Raw genomic sequence first — 21,705 nt, forward strand, 5'->3', positions numbered from 1 at the left:
CACTTACATAAAAATATTACATGTCACTGCCGGGGAGGCCTTTGGCAACCATTATACGTGGTAGGTGTATGAATGTACTCTATGTATCGAGGGGGTACGTTGACTATAACCACGTCTGACCAACCAATCCACTGTGTTGCTTCTTGAGACAAGAGGCTGCTGGGCAGTTGTCCAAACTGGAATTCCCCCCGGGTGATGGAATTCTAATCTAGGCAGAATTGCTGGGAATGTTTCTATGGCCACCGATCTGTTTATATAAAAGAGAACCAATATCTTATAGTCAAATGTTTATTACTGTGTGTATACTACCATTTAAACTGTTGACCAGACTTTGGAAATCTGTTGAAAGAAATATAACATGTCATCAGTTAAAATGTTGACATTCACATGCCCGTCTTCAGAAATATCTTTTCGATTATCATATAAGTCGTGTTTCAACAAAACTACAATAAATTCCCCTATTGCAAAACCTATTTTGGCTGATACACACACAAACATATATAATACCCTTTTCAAACGCCTTGTGAATAATATCTGTGTCTTTATAAAGTATGAAACTATCCGAAAATCCGCTGGCTTACCGTGATTTAGAATTTAAAAAAAAGGTATCAAAAGCACCCGCACTTTAGCGCTGATCGCTTGGCAGTAATGTGTTATGTGTACAATTTCTTTCCACCAAAGCAAACAGCGCATATTCTGGAAGGCCGATCATTAACCTTCAATTAAGGCTTGCAAACATCCCAGCAAAACAGCTGCCAACGAGCGGCCGGTGCTCAAGGTTCCCATACGTATGGTCTTAAGACACAATGGACGGGGGCTGGACTGGACGCTGTTTATTCTGCTTTTCTCACTGTATTGTTTATTGGAGGAGACCACTTCCTCAAAGTGAGGACCTAAAAGTCAAGATCAGGCAAATTTATATCTCTAATGAAGAAACAACACCAGTAATCGGAATATTTATTCTTTTGGGCGTTCATTCCTCAATCATCCGTTGATCGCCAATATCCTATTTTAATGCTGGTGTCCAATGTTGATGATGAGATTTTCTTCTTACACATCAAGACAATGGGACTCCTTTACGGCCGTCTTCGGTGTATATTTGTACATGCGAGAATTGTCAACTTGGCGAGCACCTGTCGATGGGAGGTATTTGCCGTCTTCAAGCTGCTAGGCAAATTCTCCGATAGACTATGGGAGTGGCTTGTGGTTGGAGAGGATCTCAGATGACACTGTTATTGTTTTAATGTATTGGCGAAGACTCCCGGCATGCATCATTCAGTGCTTGTCGTCCCTATAGCATGGCCCCAAGACCCTTCTGATCACAGCATCCGGGTCACGTGGGTCTAAAGGGTTTGCGGTGTGACGTCACGCAAACAAGCCGCCGTATAAAGTAGCACTGGTGTTTTGATGTGCACATTCATAAGAGATCCCCTTCGCGCAGTGTGTATAACATCCCTTAACACCTCCACAGCATACTGAACCAGGTAACTGGAGAACTCTCACATCAAGAATTCAAGGCGTGGTGATCTTGCCTTCTCAGGACATACTTTAAGGACATAAGCCCTAGGCTGCCGAAGTCTCGGGACGTTTTCGAGAATAACGCAGCGGATTATCTGGACAACTGACCACGGGTCTTGCTTCTCTGACGACGTTAAAATTGTCAGTGGTCCTTCCATACCTCAGTCTGACAGCGTCATGGACGTCATCTTTGTGGTCCTCGTTCTAGTGACGACTGTTCTTCCTACAACAGGTAAGTGTACTGCCAATGTGTTTAGTATATGGGTCATTTTGTTTTAAACTGATAACCATGTTCAAAGAAGTAGACATTACGTGTGCATTTAAACAGCTAGGATGTTCTGTAAAGAGTGAAACCTATCCAGTGAATTTGTAGTTCAACTGTATGTTTATTAAAAATGTAGGTATTAATTACAAAGTGAGTAGAAGTCGCCCTTCGAATCTGTCATATCTGAAACTGGATATTTGATTAACTTTGATCTGATATAAGAACAGAGAGGAAAACCATCAGTCGTGTATATCATACCTTCACCGTGATCAATTCTTATGACATTGTCAGAAAGACAACCCAAATCAAAATTTACATATGATTCCAAATCAACCCACTTGGGTGACGAATTCCTGAAAATATTATTAACAAAAATCAAATCCAGTGCTGGTTTACCAAAGCATAAACACCAAAAACATGAAATGGATACAAAACACATGTCGGTTTTAAAAAGCCGCCCACCGCTGAAAAGTGATCTGTTCTCGAAGACATAAAACTCAACCAGAAGCATAAGAGCAAAGATAGCATATTTCTAATACAAATAAAGTATTACATTTCTAGTTAGGCGATATCCAAAATGTGAGATGTGAGTATTTATCAATGACAGCAAATTGTAACTTTCAAAATATTCTGTTATCTCTAATCTCAACCGGCTTGTGGACACACTGTGTCATCGCTGTCGATTGACAATGATTCGTGCGTGGAGGTGTTTGGAATTTCTCTTCATTTTTTCGTTCCACTTCTTGTGACCGATCTTCGGCGTTCATATAATCTCCCAGTATGACTGCTCTGAGGTGATCAATGTAACGTACACACTGAGTCTGCCTATTCATAAAACATATATGATTGAGATGCAGACAGAGAGTCATTTGTACATGGAGATAGGTCCTGCATTAGTGTTGACACAATTCCTATTTCACCAGTAGTTAAGACAAGACCGTAATCTGTTGCAACATTCATATACACTGTACATGGGTATAGTTGCATATAAATCCTAATTCGTAGTAATTAAAAATAACAAATATCCAGATACATGTATACACACCTGAACAAAAGGTAAGCACAGGTAACAGCATATTTCTAAACAGAAAAGTCATTGTTATCAATCGTATCGTGTGTATTACATTTCAGACGATAGGATTTTGAATGAGAAATGACACGCTTAATGAATTACAGAAACCCTAATCGACTATTGTTGATCTGTTATACTATTAGTGATTGTTGATAGTTATTCGACTGTTCTTTCAATTGCTCCCGCTGCTTCCTTGCATCATAGGGGGCACGGGTGGCCCAGTTGTCTAAGGCGCAGCGATTCGCTGTGCAGAGTTGCGTCCCTTGGGCACGCCAGAAAACGATGATTGTGGGTTCGAATCCCGGTTCGCCCCGATTATGTTTCTAGGTTTGTCAGCACCATACCCGTGTTCGTGGGTTTCACCGAAGTGGTAAACGTCTGAGACCTGCATCACTTCGAGCTTTCCTCACACATTAAGCTGACACGCCGCGATATAACTGGAATAATGTCAAAAGCTCATTCACTCCTTGCATCACATCACATGACCCAGTTCTTGCGACCATCTGGAGAAACACACGGTGTTTGTGTATCTGCGGTGTCAGTGTTACATATACATCTTTCCGATAGGTACGAGGAACTCAGGATATATCAAGATGAAAAAAATGGATTGGTGCTTCATTTCTTCGGGGTTATTAATGAATCATTTGGCAAATAAAGGACAATTATTAGGACGATATTACTTTTATCTGTTGACTGACCTGATGCCTCAGAGTCACTTAAAACACATGCATAGATCAGTGTGTAGATATCATTCAAATAGTATAAAAGATTGACAATGACAATGTTATACAGTATTTAAACTCGACACATACTCTGTGTAATGTGGTAAATGGTAGAGATGTCTACACAAGACTGTATGACAAGGGGGATGACTTCAACTTTCCAATAGTCAACTTTCCCTTAATGTCGAGCAATATTCCTTCAGTTCCAGCCCTTGGTGTCTACATCTCACAACTTTTGAGATACAACTGAGCATGCTCTTTCTACCAAGATGTCAAAGAGCGTCATACGACTGTTGCTCAGAAGTTGTTTGGTTAAGGGTACAACTATCAAGGCCTCAGTAAAGCTTTCAAATGTATGGTAGACATGTGCCTGTGATATAGTCGGAATCGTACAGTCGACTCTGCTTTTCGCAGAGATCTCTATGGAGAGGGTTTTGTCGCTTATATTTTCCATATATAGACCATGCACACATAGTCCCACATAGACCCGAGAAGATCCGGGGAAGAATAGGTCTTCAGCAACCCATGCTTGCCGTAAAAGGCGACTATGCTTGTCGTAAGAGGCGACTAACGGGATCAGGTGGTCAGGCTCGCTAACTTGGTTGATGCATGTCATCGTATCCCAAGTGTGTGGATTGGTGTTCATGATGTTTATCACTAGATTGTCTAGTCCAGACTCGATTATTTACAGACCGCCGTCACATAACTGAAATATTGCGGCAAACAAGCAAAACAGCACATACTCCCACATACCCCTGGATTCATCATTGCAATCCGTTTGCATCACACCTTATCTGCATTAATATGTGGCACAGTCACTGTCTTCATTCATTCAGTTTGTAAACATGTATAAATAACTGAACATTTCTATGGTTTATTAACTGTTTTAGTTCAATTAGTTTTAGTCTCCTCAACTCAAGTCACTTTTAAACGGGTGAGATCAAAGCGATCAATTACTAAAAACGAACACATTTGTGTAACGAATACATCTATCTATGTAACGAACACATCTATGTTACTAATACATCTATCTATGTAACGAATACATCTATCTATGTAACGAATTCATTTATGTAACGAATACATCTATCTATGTAACGAATTCATCTATGTAACGAATACATATATCTATGTAACGAATACATCTATGTTACGAATACATAAATTATATCTATGTAACGAATACATCTGTTTAGTTTTCACACGAAGTCTGACCCAAATCAATGCCAAATCTTTTTGAAATATTTTGGAACAAATACAGGTTTGAGTGTACCGAGAAAGTAAAAAGACAGTAACATTTTTACACGTTTAGCCGAAGCTTCCTTTCCTGTGCAACTGCTGACAATGAACTCAAAGCTCCAAGTAGGCCAAAATGTGATACTAGTGTATGGCATGTCAGATAAACTATAGTAAGATGAAAGAATCGGGTGGCCACAGACTCTGTTTGGAATGGCATATGCCACAATGACAATAACAAACCCAACAATCACATTTTATGATTGTTGAAAAATATTTTTTTAAACAAATACTTATTCCTTGATATGATTATAGATGACACCACGAACCTACTGAATGAAGCCTTTCGCAGAACAAACCTATCTCCCTAAAATATTGCTATATATTTAAAAATAATAATGTATAATGTATCATAAATATTGTATTGAAATAGTGTAACATTGTCCATGTACAAAAGGTTTATCTCATGTAGTGGACTCTTGGCTATGCGGCCTTTGATACCGAATAACTACCTCCTATCTTCTTCTTCTTCTTCTCCTTCTTCTTCTCTCCCCATTGCAGTAAATATTTCTTCATTTTATAGCTGACAACGCCTATGCCAAAATCAGATAATTTTCTGTTTCCTTTTCGTGCTTCCCTGCCAATGTGCCTAAATCACCGGCTTTCCATCTTCGAGATATTTATTGCTATAATTCATAATGCACACATAACACATATATATAGCATGTTCGTTGTTTATTCACCAATGACCTTCAGCCGGTTGTATTGGATTATGTTTACGTTTTCTAAACTTAGCTTTCACAAAGCTTTGATCATGCCAGATTGGACAGGTTAAATAGTGATATGATCTTAAACCAAACACCGATTCCATCTCATTACAAATAAGGGAAGGACCATATCAAATACAGAGATTTCATATCGATTGTGTCGGTGATAACTGTATCCAAGTTCCTTGTTTGATTCCCGAGTTGTCTCCCCCTACCTCCGGCAGTGATCACACAATGTTTGCTTGTTGTCCGCTCCCAATCTTCTTGCAATACGCTACAAAACGTCTCCAAATGTGACTGCATTTTTCGATCAATTTACAAAGTAAACAACGAAACGTGGAAACTATTTGTATTTGTATTTACACTTCGTTGAGTTTGATTGTGCCAAGGTCTTCAATTGTGTATGCCTTATCAAACTATCTTAAAATACAAACACAGAACATTCTTGATGATTTCAACACGCAAACGTTTTTATTTCATCTTCGATTTTCTACGGTTTAATCAGAGAGGTGAAGGCTGTGCTGCAACATCCGTTTCGCAGCCCGGGCTGCGCTGATACACATCCTCGTCATCATCATGTATGCGAGACATTACGCCGGCTATTGCACAAAGAGATTACTCATATCGAACGCAAACATCAAATTTTAAGTGTACATTTTTTAGCTATCAAATTCTGGTGTGCTTCCCTCATTGTTCAATCCCAGCAGTGTTGGGGCGGTATTGGTGACGTCATAGCTACCTGTCATAGTTATAGGATGGATTTTTTGTGTCAAATTTTGGCAGTGGATTTTTAGCGCGTTTTTGTTTTTATAAATATTTACTCCTGTGCTTCATCATTTGGTGTTAGAGTTTCGGCTTGTATGATGAATGTCTTTAAGCAAACTAACAACAAATAGGAAGGAAGTTTTAATCTGTACCGTGACGTTTGAGTGTAGGTTATGAGAGAATGTGTATTGTTTCCTCCGGAGGAACAAACTCGGCTCAAGGCTTTTAACAAAACTAAACATTACACCGAAACGAAAAATTTCTTAATAGACATAGTGACAGATTTCAAATATATATAAATGGCTGAACATGTATGTATATATGCCTTTACACCGCACGCATGTGAGACTCTGTGACAATAAATGTATGGACGCTGACTGAAAAAAAGCATCCTTATCTTAATGCATGGGGTAATGGAATTACTCTCGGGTGGAGTCCGTACCTGGATTATGTATACTAATTACAATGACGAGACGCTTTTCAGCAACAGCAAACACTCAAACATGCTATAAACTTCACTGTTTCAAATGTCAAATAATATATCATATGTAAGTTTCTGAAGTGTTCTTTAACTGTTTTATTAAAAAAAAAAACCCCATTAAAATAGCAATGCAGCATTTAAGTCTACTTTGCTAGCTGGAGATGGCGTATTTACCATAACGATTTCTGTAATTAAAACACATCTGTGACGTCATTCTATTGTTTGAACGCTCCATTATTTTTCAGGAATGGAGAGTTGCTTGTCAACTGTACATTATCTTGAAGCAGCATTTGAATTTTTCAAATATTTTCAACTACAGAATATTTTGTCAAAGTGTAAAAGTAGGGATGAGTTTTAAGTAGGGGAATATCCTCGTTACTCTCCATTCCTTAAAAATAATAGGCCCCTGCTCCATTATTTTTAAGGAATGGAGAGTTACTCGGACATTCCCCTCTACGAACACCCCATGTGATATACATTATCACGAAGAACATCGTAATTGTAAACCCATTACCGGGGCTCTCACCCCTAAATGTCTGCATTCTCGAACCAATAGCATTTGAAATAGAATGCCTTGTTTCTTTTTGTGGAAAAATTAAGTTGGCAGTTATACTTTACTATCAATATATTTCAATGCCTTTATTCATCAGTGGAACATTATTCAGATTCTTAGTATATTCAATGTTGATATGATATACTGCTGGATTAGTGAAGAAATAAATAACACTGCACATCAAGCTCCAAGTCTTAAGAAGGCAAAACTTGAAAGAAAGGAACCGATAAAATAGCTTTGTGTGCATGTATTTTCAATATCTTCTAAACACCAGCAAATACAAAACTTCATGCAATGTGACAAATGCTACTTCAGAGAATCTCGGCAGTGACTGGGACGGCAGTTGATTCCATGTGGGTACACAACAGACCATTCTATTTGTTTCGATTATATTAGTGCCGTGCACCTGTCTTTACCAATGCGCATGCAAGACCCCGTAACATGCAGTCGTTGCCAATACGGTGAAAACTCAGCAATGGCCAATGTTGTCGACGGTATGATGCTAATTCGTTCATCTTATGCAAGATGAAAGGGTCAGAATTAGCCTGAAAGATGGCTTCAACCATCCCGAAAGAAGTTGAAATCCTTAAAAATCTCCCGTGTAATGTTCGTCCAACTGCTAAGTGCCACCAAATACATTTAGTTGCGTGCCTTGCCTGTCAAGGGGATGGAAGCACTTAGACCACATGTTCGACCAGATTGTTCCCCTGTGTGAAGCAGATCCTGCTAAACACAGTGTATACTTCAGGTATGACGTGAAACACTTTTTGATGAATGATCCTACCAAATGTTGATATACTACAACCACTGGCAGGAATTCCATACGTCATCACGATGACGTAACAAACAATTGTAACACTTGTCACAAACAATTGTGATTTCAGTGGAAATAAAAGATAAAAACCCAAAAGGCATGAATTCTTTTATCTTCATGTAATAAATGGGTTCTTGCTCTGTTTGTGTGTTATGGACATTTTTGCTTGAATCAAGGATGAATGTTAACGTGCAGAGCTTCATTAACTGCAGGTATTGCATTCTTTCCATGACCCAATCCTGCAATGAGGCACTGTGAGAAACTCGACCGAATTTTATGTCCATGACACTATTGATACACCGACGTAATTCCTTTACAATGTATTATGTATGCGATTCGTTCATGTGAATGTATGTTAGAATGTTCACATTTTGTGTGTGACGGGTGCCCCCGGTGGGGCAGGACGCTCACCTTTTCGCGAACACCTGGTATCATTACTATTTGATAGTGATTCATAAACATATGCTCATGATATAGTCGGAATCGTAAATCGCTTTTTGAAGAGATTTCTATTGAATATGGAAAGGGTTTTGTCGCTTTATTTCTAAATGTTCCAAATACCGCGTTTAAAGAATAATTGTGTTTGAGTACTTTATACAAACATTGGTTTGAGAATAAATCTTTGTGGTTCTCATGATTTGAACATTGTGTTTCCCTACACGACTCACGTGTTGTACTGAGTCACTGACTCTAGATCTACACTTGACATAGCGTTGCCACGTTCCACGGCCAAGTACAACCCGCCTGTACAAAGGTTCAAGTTCTCGTAATTTCTTGACACGACTTGCTAATTGTGTGAACAGACCGGCCACTGTCGACCTTACACCACTGTGCACTACAAAGCTAACAGGCCACGATGACTACTTTGTAACGTTGTCGGACGGTCAACACTCTCTGCTTATCTGGTCGCTGACTTGCTGTGGGTAATTCTAAAACAAAGACCCAAGTCATAGCATATTTACGGCGCCCCCTAGTAGGCACGTGGACAAACATGTCTGCCACGCCATGTTTGACGGAACTTACTACAAACGTAATGTCTCTTTCAGAATCAGCATGTGCTGTGAACTCCACGATCTTATCCTTCAACGAGGAGGTCCCGCCAGGTAAGATAATAAGGATTAGTGGGGTATTAATGGTTCCGAAATACACGTGGGTAGGACCCGAAATGCTTCGTCTAACGTCATTGCTTCAATACCCAAAACGGCCACGTGCGGTTAGAAGGCTAGAGTTCTACGTTAATGAGATGTTTGTTCAGAAGGATCAAGGTGTGTCTGCAATGTTTTGTTGTTTTAAGCGTGGTTCTGTCAACTGTTTATTTTGTGTTTTTGTTGTCAAGTCGGCATCAGGTAGACAATGAGATTTCATTTAAACCGACCTCTATCATGTACACAAATGACACGTGTAGGTAGGGCGAAAAAAACCGTCTTGGGTCAAACTGACCGAATTATTAATAAACATTATCAGAAATATCTACAAATATTACTTTTTTCATAATTAAAAAAACCTATGTTTTGTGTGTCAATTAGTGTTTACTGTTTCTTCTAGACAACATTCCCTGTATTCTGTTCTTGTAGCGTCTTCACCCACATGGCCTAGTTTAAACTTGATACAGTGTTAGAGTTCTTTCAAATATAATTCGTTTGCGGTTCAACACATTTTACCTATCCGTTGTTTAATGAGTTCTCATGAAAGCAAAATGGAATGTCAAGGCCAGTTTAACGACTGTTGATACGAAGGTTATCGTGTTATGGCAAATTACTCTCTCGATTCAATATCGCCGACTACAAAATACTTTACCGATTACCGCACGTGTTGTGTTGCATTAAATGTCATGACAATATCTATACCATACTCTCACAACTGTTCATATTCATTATTCTGTACTCAAGTTTATCATTTCATAATTTCTGTGTTACCTACCCGTGAAGATCCGGGTTACAATAAGTCTTCAATAACCCATGCTTGTCGTAAGAGGCGACTAACGGGATTGGGTGGTCAGGCTCGCTGACTTGGTTGATGCATGTCATCGTAAACCAACTGCGTTGATCGATGTTTGTGATGTCAATCACAGGAGTATCTCGTCCAGATAATTTAAAGACCGCCAACATAACTGAAATATTGCTGAGGGCGTCGCCAAACAACAAACAAACAAAATCTATGTTACCGTTGAATTCACATTACGAAATTCAGAATCTTAAATGCCCTTTCTGAAAGTTTGTTCAGCACTACCCACGACTTTGCCAGTTCTCCCTTTAAACAACCTTTGTATTATCCAAACATGCAACCTCTTAAAACAATATTGAAATCAAAGCTCTCTCCTGAATCAGCTTTACCGCCCAGGTGTTGAATGTTCACACCACACACACCATCCCCGGACAAACTGACCACTAACACTGCCCTAATTCATGCAATGTCAGCTGTTGACCACTTGACAATCTTTACACGAATCTCACTGTCCGGCTACTGATACACGTCTAAGCTACGGCGGACCAACCCTCTCCTTCCTTCGCACACGCCCCAATGGTGTCTTAAGACCAGGACCAGTTGGCCAAGTTGCAGATGTGCATCCTGTTCTTTACGAATCTATTGGGCATGGGTTCGAGTCCTAAATTCGCCCTGATTGATTAATATTATGTGTTAAAGTCTAGAAGTTAGATCGTCTTATACCTGGCCATGGTGTGTGTCTCTATTTGCTGCAGTCCTTCTGACGTGTTCCTGTCTGAGAAGGCGTACACGTGGGCTGGTGGTTAAAGGGTTTGTCCAGCTTTGCATCATTTAGCTTTTAGGATCCGTTGAGTTACAATCCCAGATTTGCCCGATTAGGTTCCTGGGTGTGTCAAAACAAAACCCGTGGCTGAGGGTCCATAAGAGTAGTAACTTTACGATTGCCTCACGCTAAGTTTACCAAATATTGCAGCAATCCTGGGCCAGGTAGTGCTGAAGCCAACCCAATCACTCTTTCATGCCTGTCTGACATTATCCCAATGCGCACGTGAGGTGTACAGTTACCTGTACTTAGCTTAACTGTTAACATTCGACGTATTATGTCAAGATACATATATCAATAGGGGCGGTCGGATAGCCTAGTGGTTAAAGCGTTCGCTCGTCACGCCGAAGACCAGGGTTCGATTCCCGACATGGGTACAATGTGTGAAGCCCATTTCTGGTGTCCTCCGCCGTGATATTGCTGGAATATTGCTAAAAGCGGCGTAAAACCATACTCACTCACTCACATATATCAATATATCATGCGAAATCCGATCAACACGTGCGCTACGGACTGCCATGCAGGAATTACGTGGCAGTTCTATTTGATCAGAACACAAGTGTCATTGACATTCCTTCACCGGTGCATCTTTTCCCTAGGGACTATGATCATGCAGATTATCCGAGAGGACGGGGAGAAATGGGCGTTCCGGGAGGACGGACCGGAGGGGTACATCGGACTCAGCACCGACCCCCGGACGGTTATCTTTACGTTCCTCAAGTCCCCGGATTTAGAAGAAATCAACAATGGGACTTCGACGGTAGGACATTTGCAGAAAATCTGTTGTACGCTCTAAGAATATTATTTGACGATGTGATGGTTTGCAAGATTAAATTGTGTATTTTTGTAAGGGATTAATCTGCCTAACACATGAATACTGAACATATATTAAGAAGGGAGTTGCAATATGTTCGTACTGCTTGGAACTCATCACGGTTTTAGACCTATAAATGTAACCGAAAACCCGCTTGTGCCATGTGTGAGTATCATATACTGCAAGGCGTGCATATCTCGACTTATAGTCATGTAATGTGAACCCGTGACATATCACAGTGGTTATTTAACGTTCTCACATTCTCATCATGTATTCACGATCCAGCCATTACTGTTTCAGTCATCCCGACGCAATTCTCTCCCTTTCACACTGGAGTGTATGTTCAAGGGCTGGAAGCATATCGTGAGTACATCATACATGTGCAATACGTCGTCAGAACGAAATATTAAAATAATAATTTTATTGTCTATGTTGTACCAAAATAATTGGTTTTGTTACAAAATCTTCACAAGACAATCTAGACAGGTGTTTATTAATAATAATGTAATATCAGGTGAATATGTGAGTGAAATTTGGTACACGTCAAACCGAGCAGATAGGTGTCCATTTAATCATGTCTGGGGAAGCATGTCTGGGGAAGCATGATTCCCGACTTCCAGACCGAAGATAGTCGGAGACTACCGTAATTAGCCGACGCACCAACATGATCACGTGTGTTTTGTCTATTCCCTCGATCGTGTTCCATCTGCCTATTTGCTGTTCCCTTGTATTGTTTATCACAAATCAATTACTCTGTTAAAAATTCTTTAAATGGATAAGGAGTACACTACATTCATTCAATTATAGAGACATCGTTATGTGTTTAATGAAACTGGTGTCATTTGTGCGCTTATAATTGAATTCCAAAGACTCGACTGTTTCTTCGTTCATGAGAGTGTATGGTTCGTACGGCACAACTGTTGCAAGTCATTGATGTTTGCAGACTTTGTGCTTGTGCGCTCAGTTTGTTTACTAGGCCGTTTGTTTGTTATTGTTTCTCGTCACCGACAGAGCCTAAAATTGACCCGACTCTAAAATGTTCGACTTTTTCCATTCAAATGTGAGGCTACGAGGTTTCGGAGTCATGGTGTGTTGTGTTGTGTGGTGTGGTGTGGTGTGGTGTGGTGTGATGGTGGTGGCGTGTGTGTGTTTAGCGTTTGTGCGTTTGTGCTGTTTGTGTTTCTCTCTCTCCCTCTCTCTCTCCCCTTTTCTTTCTCTCTCTCTCACTCTCTCTCACCATCTGTGTGTGTTTACAGTCGTGAATTTATACTGGAGTTGTTAAGAAATAAGGTTTTTTTTATAATTGTTTTACCAACAAATCTTTCTTAAAGAAGTGTTGAGAACAATAGAACAATCAATCGTATCTTGCTCAATGTTGATGAATGGTATATATGGAAACTGCATTACCCAACACGGAATATGAATGTGTTGAAATGAGTTTGTCCCACTAAGCATGTGCATATCCGCTGTACCGGTCTTTATACATGGAATAATCGTACTGCGCTATAACTGTATACAGTTTGATAGTGTTTATATTGGTGTGCTTATCTCACCACACATTGGTCACACACACACACACACACACACACACACACACACACACACACACACACACACACACACACACACACACACACACACACACACACACACACACACGTATAAGCACATGATCAGGGATGATTTGTAGTAGTCACTCTGTGAATCACTCATCACTCCTGTAATAGCCTGCTACACAAGGACTTTTTATATCCAGACAAGCTCGGCCATTCGTCTATAAACGGAAGACTATACTAATTTCAAGGCTGTGTCTTCATGTCGTAACACTTGCCATATGAAGCATTGCCTGTGTAATTAGGGTACTCTGTAACTTCTAGATTGAATTACAACAAAACAAACAACCAAGGTGGCGTCAGAATGACAACACAACTTGCATGGACTGCCACAGCTAAGTGCCCTACATCTGCACTGGCGTCGATGTAACACGTGGTGACATGTTTGAGTTTCATCCCGGTTCACATCCTGCACCTGCTCGTCAGCAGCATCAGGTTGATGATGATAGAGGACGCCAACAGAATGTTGACAAAGTACAGCCGCGCAAATACACTCTTGTTTCTGACAATAGAATGAAACAATAGTAGGAGGGTCGAATTTCGATTCCTCAATCACATCATTTTAAAATCACAATTGTACCAAAACGTCCCTTTAAGGCTTTAAAACCAACAGTCTTTCCTGATTTGCAAAAGCACTGAACACCTTGTTAGTCGTTATCAAAAGATATATGAAAAAGTGCAACTGCAAAAAAGGAAAGGAATGTCAAAATGGCGGAGGTGCAATTTAATTTATCATGCCAAAAATAATACAAACCATATAATAGGGTCTGTAGTTGATATGAAACAAGACATTTTTGTGTCGGATCATCATTAAGTTACTATGATACTTTCGTTCAGCATGTTGAACCGGTAGCTATGTGGGGGTGTTTACCACAGACATGAATAAGAATATTCACATTATTGGACCTGCGGTAGCAGTCCAACATAATTCCTTTATTGTTTAAAATCTCCCAAAGTTATACTGTTTTATTTGAGACTAACACCATGAGATAACCTTCAGTTTAAGCAAGAGATTGTCATCTTGGACATCAACGATAATGATCCGTACTTCAGAGGGGGCCCCTTCGTCACCGACATGAATGAGGTAAGTTTGCCAATCTCTTCCTCCTATCTCTTAACATGTACTAGTGAACATACATGCCATATACATAATGAGGTCTCAACAAATACACATCATGACAACAGTAATTGGACATGTGGTCTCTTTTTCCAGATGACGTCCATTGGCAGCAGCGTATTCAACCTTAGAGGCAAAGCAGTCGACCCCGACATCACGGGGATGGTGTCAGCGTTTAAGATCTTGCCGTATTTTGATAGCAGGGTAAGGATAAGCCTATTCGTGGAGGTGATGAAAAGATTCATTCTCCAAATGCCTTGTATTAAACCATTAAATATTTTAAAGCTGTCATTGTTCCAGAATATCATAAATGTATTGTCAGCGTTCTCTGACCAAGGCAATGACTTTTGACCATTTCATCATTGACTCATTTCTCAGAAACGTCGTAATATCCGTGAATAACCCTGTGCTGGAATCAGTGTGATGAAGTCTTACCTAAATTTAGGACTCCTTTAGTTTATTGATGTCAGTACTATGGCTTGTGCGTGATTTTTTTTAATCAAAATACATTCTCCCCCATCAGGGCACAGTCAGCGCACATAGCTTTCATCTTAGGCTTTGTAAATGACATGAATACTTCGTAACAAACCCTCTCTGTAACTGATTTCCTCTGCACCCAGGTTGACGGAAGCAAGTTCTTCACTATGTCTAAGTCTGGTCAGGAGGTCATCCTGCAGAGGAAGCTGGACTTCGACGTCATGGAGGACGCAGAGACCGCCTACTACATGCTCAACATCTCTGTCCAGGTCAGTGATGCATCCTCCTCGAGGAACCGCGATTAAATAATGAGCACATGTATATTCGTGGTCATATATTTAAGATATTTTTCATTCCAGCTGTGATGCATGGTCTGATGGTTATAATGTACTGCGTCAGGCAATAAATACTTTATTATACAAATTGTATGAATGGCGGGTTCTGCGGGTAGAGCAGGTGATGCTTACCCTTTTCGCGAACACCGGATGTCATTACTGATTTTCAGTGGTCCATTCATATAATTTCAACAGCTATTTTGCCCTTACGCCAAGTGGAATCTGCCTCGACAGACAATCTAGGCTGGTTATCCTCTTGCTTTGACAATTATTTAAAGGATAATATATTTACAAGAGAAGTGTGTATGTTTTTAAAAACTCACCGTCTTACAGTCAAGCTTTAGGTTTACTCACTGGTTTTAAACAACCAGCGTAACCTTCTGGCAAGGGTGGAAACTAGACTTCAGTTAACTCTCTTGCCTGGGGAAATTAGGGTAATGGCAGATCAACTTGGTAAACGTATTTGATCTCTCCACCATGGTGACCCCGACTCCCTCATTGTATTGTGTCCTCTCCCCACAGGATGACGGCTACCCACGACCCCGTGTGGCGTTCACGACGTTGAAGGTGTTTGTAGTGGACGCTGATGACCAAGGTCCAGCCTTTTTGTACGAAAACTGCCCCCTGGTGGACGGGTACTGTGCCACGCCCTCGTATGAAGCCATCATGGAGTCCTCCTTCCAGGTAGGGAACCTGTCTTCATCTGACCTTGGTGATGCAGTCTTTGTCACAGCTTGATGCTATTCTTCAAGTGACCTACACCTTGTGACCATGTTCCAACGTGGGTATCACAGAATATCCACCTACATTATCAGCAGAAAGGCTGACATAAGAAACTAAAGTATTACCAACTTGGGACAAAACATCCATCGTCAAGTGAAAATGTACAGTAAACTACGGTTATAACGAACTCTAAGGGACCACTAATTTTAGTTCGTAATAACCGTAGTTATGATGTATAAGCATATATACAGCATATATACAACAAAAGGTCGGGACTAAAAAAATAAGTTTGATATATAGGTCAGTTCATTTTAAGCGTGTTCGTTATAAACGTAGTTAGTGTGTAAAACTTGGGGCAAACTTTTTCGTGTATTTTCTGGAGTTTTTGCTTTTTTCTCACAAAAATAGGGATTCCCTCTTTGATGAAAATCTGACTGATCAACGATTTAATTTTCAAATGTAAAACAGTTTTGGCGAAAGTACGGACCAAAAGGATATATTATGTAAGGAGTTGGTTTTAAAACACATGTGATATTTAGTATTGACGGAAACTAAGTTCAGCTGTCTTTCCCTCAGGGTGAGTTGAGCATCTGGCCGGGGCAGATCCAGGCACGTGACCGGGACTCCCTCAACTACACCATCGCCTACTCCATCATCAAGGGTAAGCCGCGACCCGTGGGTTTTGTTTGTTTGTTTGTTTATTTGTTTGTTGTTTGTTGCACTCAGCAATATTCCAGCTGTATGAGGAAGGTTTGTAAGTATGGACCAGACAGTCCAGTGATTGACAACATGACCATCGTTCCACGCAATTGGCATCGATGACATGCATCAACCAAGTCAGCGACCTGACCACCCAATCCCGTTAGTCGCCTCTTAGGACAAGCATAGTCGCCTCTTAGGACAAGCATAGTCGCCTTTTATGACAAGCATGGGTTGCTGAACACCTATTCTACCCAGGATCTTCATGGGCCCGACACGTGGGTCCAACATCTAGCATGAGTCGACGTACTATCACATACACGTATCACGTGACTAGCTACAGGGCGTGATATGTATGACTGTCTGTTGTTATCCACTAACAACTCCGGCGATTAATAATTTTGAAAAATCCAGTGAAGATCCGGGTTAGAATTGGTTAGAATTCAGCTACCCAGGACTGTCGTAAGAGGCGACTAACGGCATCGGGTTGTCAGGTTCATGACTTGGTTGATGGATGTCATCGTATCCCAGCTGCGTAGATCGATGTTTATGACGTCAATCTCTGTTTGGTACAATATCGACTATTTACAGACCGCCGTCATATATCTGGAATATTGCTCAATGCGACATAAAACAACAAACAAACAAACAATGTCTGTCACTGGAAGTGTTATTCATTGTTTACACATGCTTCATGCTCCCTACAAGTATTGTTGTAACGTGTGCAGTAACACAACATGGAAACAATCTTGTTATGGATATTATCCATAGGTAAATGCTTTAACAATGCGTTATATGTCTGAAGCTATAGGGGCCACGGGTAGCCCTGTTGTCTAAGGCGCAGCGATTCGCTGTGCAGAGTTGCGTCCCTTGAGCACGCCAGAAACCTATGAGAGTGGGTTCGAATCCCGGTTCGCCCCGATTATGTGTCTAGATTTGTCAGCACCATACCCGTGCTTGTGGGTTTCACGGAAGTGGTAAACGTCTAAGACCTGCATCCCTTCGGGCTTTCCTCCAACATTAAGCTGACACGCCGTGATATAACTGGAATACTGTTAAAAGCGGCGTTAAACCCAACTCACTCACTGAAGCTACAATTCTACAATATTTTGTTTCTTCTCGGCTTCAGTGAAACCCCCAAGCTATGAGAAGCACTTCATCATTGACGAGTCTGAGGGCAAGCTGCAAGTGACTAAACCTGTCCACCGACCCAACATAGATACACTCCATATTGTCATCAAGGTAGAGACCAGTTACATCTCCAAATGAATGTCTTACCAACCAGAAACTGTTTAATGTAACATTTTTTAAAAGGACAAACTCATCAGTAAAAACCCAAATCTTGTAAACGCCTATTTCCCTATATCAGTCTAATAATGTAAATATCATACTCCAATAATTAAATTTACGTTCTGCATTCTGATTAGCTGAATTGGTCACGTGTTATTGCATTCATTTCCCAATGAATGTAAAAAATTAAGCCACACCCACCGAAGCGCACTACTTTTATTACTGCGGAATGTCGGGGAATCCCAATATTACAGTCGAGGGAATTCCCTCTCTGCTCACGTGTATCGTCATGCACAGGGCATTTAGCGAGTTTCATGCATATTCATTGTCCAAACTACCCTTTAACCGAAGGCCGAGAATGAATGAAACAGCAAACGTGCAGGCTCGCTCGCCTGTTTTTCCCCCGCTCGCCTCGGTTCAACTTTCATTTGATTGGCTACTGACTGTGTAGGCGTGTCAAGTTATGTGCATAAATTAAACGATTACCTGATTCATGTCACGCCACAGTATGTATTCCTACTCCTGGAATGTTTATCAATCTCGTCATTTTTGTCTGTTTTGATATATACAACTGTTTTTGATTAAACTATTGCAGATAAAACATGTTTTACGTTATCGAATTTAATTATAAGCATTAACTGTGTATTCTTTTCTGTTCATTGAGGTATGAATCGAAAAACCGATGTGCAAACTTTTGTAAGAATCCACTATTCGGATTCATACAGTTTGCACATCGGTTTTTCGATTCATACCTCAATGAACCGAAAAAACCCACAGTCAATCCTTAAAAAAAATGTATGTAAGGACACAAAAACAACATGTCAATGGAATCGCCAGTCTTTACGTCGGAAGCTTTTTTTGAAACCACAGAGAATGTAAATTAATATTAATATCTTCATATGCTTCAGTAGTACCTACTAGGTGTGATGTATACAGTTTCTAGTTTCTAGTTTCAAACCTGCTTAAATGCGTATGTGTGTGATGCTTCAGGCTGAAGAGTCATCTGAGAATCGGCGCTTCTTGACAGCCACCCTCCGGATTCAGCTCCGCGCAAGAGGCAACTTTTTCAACAACTACCACCCCGACCTCCGCGACATCCCTATCAATCAGAAATTTTCATCCGATGACGTGGACATCACCGCGGGTGCCAAGATCCCTTTCTCCATCTTCATGTCGACCGTCGGTGTGTTCCTCGTCATCATGTGTGGCATGCTGATCATCTTCGTCAAACTCGCCCGAGGCAAGCCGACCCAAGACTCGCCCCGATCCTGTGTACCTCAAGTCAGGAAGGTCTCCAGCGACTCCGCGTCCAACATGTCCTACAACTCCACCGACACAGCGACATGCGTCATGTTCTCCTCCCCCGAGGACGACCGGGACTCCACGACCAGCAGAAACTCCTCCATAGAACTCGACTTTGACGACGCCATCTCCTTCGCGATGCCCAAGTCAGATGCACATGTGTCCTCGGTTTCATTCACGTCCCAGGAGTGCGGAACCTACAGCCCAAACAGCCCCAAGAGCAACCTCAAGGACACCACGGCCGTCAGCCGCTTTCGCAAAAGGGTCAACGAGCTTTTTTCTTTTCAAAAATGCCGAAAAACCAAACAGAAGTCTAGGGTCCGATTCGACATTCGGAACGTGTCGAACTTTTGATGCCGTGTCCCCGGCCAGATTCTACTTTCGACCCGTCGATCTTTCCTACTTTAAAAGTGATTGTGAAACTAGACAGCATAGTAAGTCTCCAAGCTGCATGTACATAGAGTGTTGAAAAGTGCAGGCGAAGGTGCTAGATGTGTTCTTCAAGAAGGAACACAGGTTTGACTTCAGAGACACGAGGACTCCTTGAACTGAATAATCCGCTGTGTGTACCAAACCGCCACCTCGTGATAACGTGATCGCTCCGTCCTTGAGTATTATCATACTCATCATAATGAACGTGGCGATCTGATGACGTCATGTGATGTTGTGATGCTGTGACTACCTCATACTAAACGAACCGCATCAATACATCGTACACATTATACATGAATGATTCACGAAATTCGTAATTTGATTATGAAACTATCATTAAGTAGATTGTACAGTAATTTATGAAGTTAACAAATTGTATATATTTGGGTGCATTTTTTCCATTTAGTTTAAAAATTATTAAGAGTGAGCCGTCAGTATTAGGTTATTCTGACTTACATGACGTAATGAGTCGTCTAGTCTGATTCTGTGTAGTTCAACACATCGTTCAATGGTTCATGCCTTGGCTGAAATTGCTATACACAAGTTAATGGTATGTACATATGTATATTTTTGTTTTTACTTATTTTTATAATGTAAGTGTTGTTACCTCGTGTATATTACAATTAAAGTGCCGATTTCATCCCTGTGTGTGTATCATATATAGAGCTTGCCCATTCTTTGTATTTCATCCGACGAATCTCACCTGTCCATGTTGACTGCTATAGACCTACCCTGTGTATAACCCAGTACATCTCTATATACCAGTTCATCTCTATATACCACAGTTCATCTCTATATACCACATATCATCTCTGTATGCCACAGTTCATCTCTATATACCACAGTTCATCTCTATATACCACAGTTCATCTCCATATACGACAGTTCATCTCTGTATAGGACAGTTCATCTCTATATACCACAGTTCATCTCTGTATACCACAGTTCATCTCTATATACCACAGTTCATCTCTATATACCACAGTTCATCTCTATATACCACAGTTCATCTCCATATACGACAGTTCATCTCTATATACCACAGTTCATCTCTATATACCACAGTTTATCTCTGTATACCACAGTACATCTCTATATACCAGTTCAACTCTGTATACCACAGTTCATCTCTATATACCACAGTTCTTCTCTATATACCACAGTTCATCTCTATATACCACATTTCATCTCTATATACCACAGTTCATCTCTGTATACCACAGTTCATCTCTGTATATCTGTATATCACTGTATACCCCAGTTCATTTCTATATACACCGTTCATTTCTATATATACACAGTTCATTTCTATATACGACAGTTCATCTCTATATACCACGGTTCATTTCTATATACGACAGTTCATCTCTGTATACCACGGTTCATTTCTATATACCCCTTTCATTTCTATATATATACAGTTCATTTCTATATACCACAGTCCATTTCTATACAACTGTTCATTTCTATATACCCCGTTCCTTTCTATATATATACAGTTCATTTCTATATATACCACAGTCCATTTCTATGTGTAACAGTTTATTCATATATACCCTGTTCATTTCCATATACCACAGTTCATTTCTATATACCCCGGTTCATACATACACCGCAGTTCATCTCTGTACACCCCAGTTAATTTCTATATATACCAAGTTCATTTCTATGTGTAACAGTTTATTTCTATATACCCTGTTCATTTCTTTAAACCACAGCTCATTTCCATATATATCCCAGTTAATTTCTATATGCTAAAGTTCATCTCTGAATGGGGCGGTCGGGTAGCCTAGTGGTTAAAGCGTTCGCTCGTCACTCCGAAGACCCTGGTTCGATTCCCGACATGGGTACAATGTGTGAAGCCCATTTCTGGTGTCCCCCGCCGTGATCTTGCTGGAATAGTGCTAAAAGCGGCGTAAAACCATACTCACTCACTCATTTCA

At 40.5% G+C, this 21,705-nt stretch overlaps 1 protein-coding gene across 1 annotated transcript; it reads left to right on the forward strand.

Moving 5' to 3' along the window:
- Positions 1 to 1,682: 1,682 nt before the first annotated feature.
- LOC139467986 (protocadherin-15-like) lies at positions 1,683 to 19,684 on the forward strand. Its single transcript, XM_071249619.1, has 11 exons — positions 1,683 to 1,750; positions 9,240 to 9,296; positions 11,560 to 11,720; positions 12,075 to 12,137; positions 14,388 to 14,471; positions 14,601 to 14,708; positions 15,125 to 15,250; positions 15,839 to 16,000; positions 16,616 to 16,700; positions 17,868 to 17,980; positions 19,019 to 19,684. Exons 1-11 carry the CDS (start codon positions 1,696 to 1,698, stop codon positions 19,682 to 19,684), a joined length of 1,680 nt encoding a protein of 559 aa, XP_071105720.1. The 5' UTR covers positions 1,683 to 1,695.
- The last annotated feature ends 2,021 nt before the right edge of the window (positions 19,685 to 21,705 follow it).

Source organism: Haliotis cracherodii, unplaced genomic scaffold, assembly GCF_022045235.1.
Source record: "Haliotis cracherodii isolate W230 unplaced genomic scaffold, xgHalCrac1.p SCAF_2, whole genome shotgun sequence".
In the NCBI taxonomy this organism is placed as follows: Eukaryota; Metazoa; Mollusca; class Gastropoda; order Lepetellida; family Haliotidae; genus Haliotis; species Haliotis cracherodii.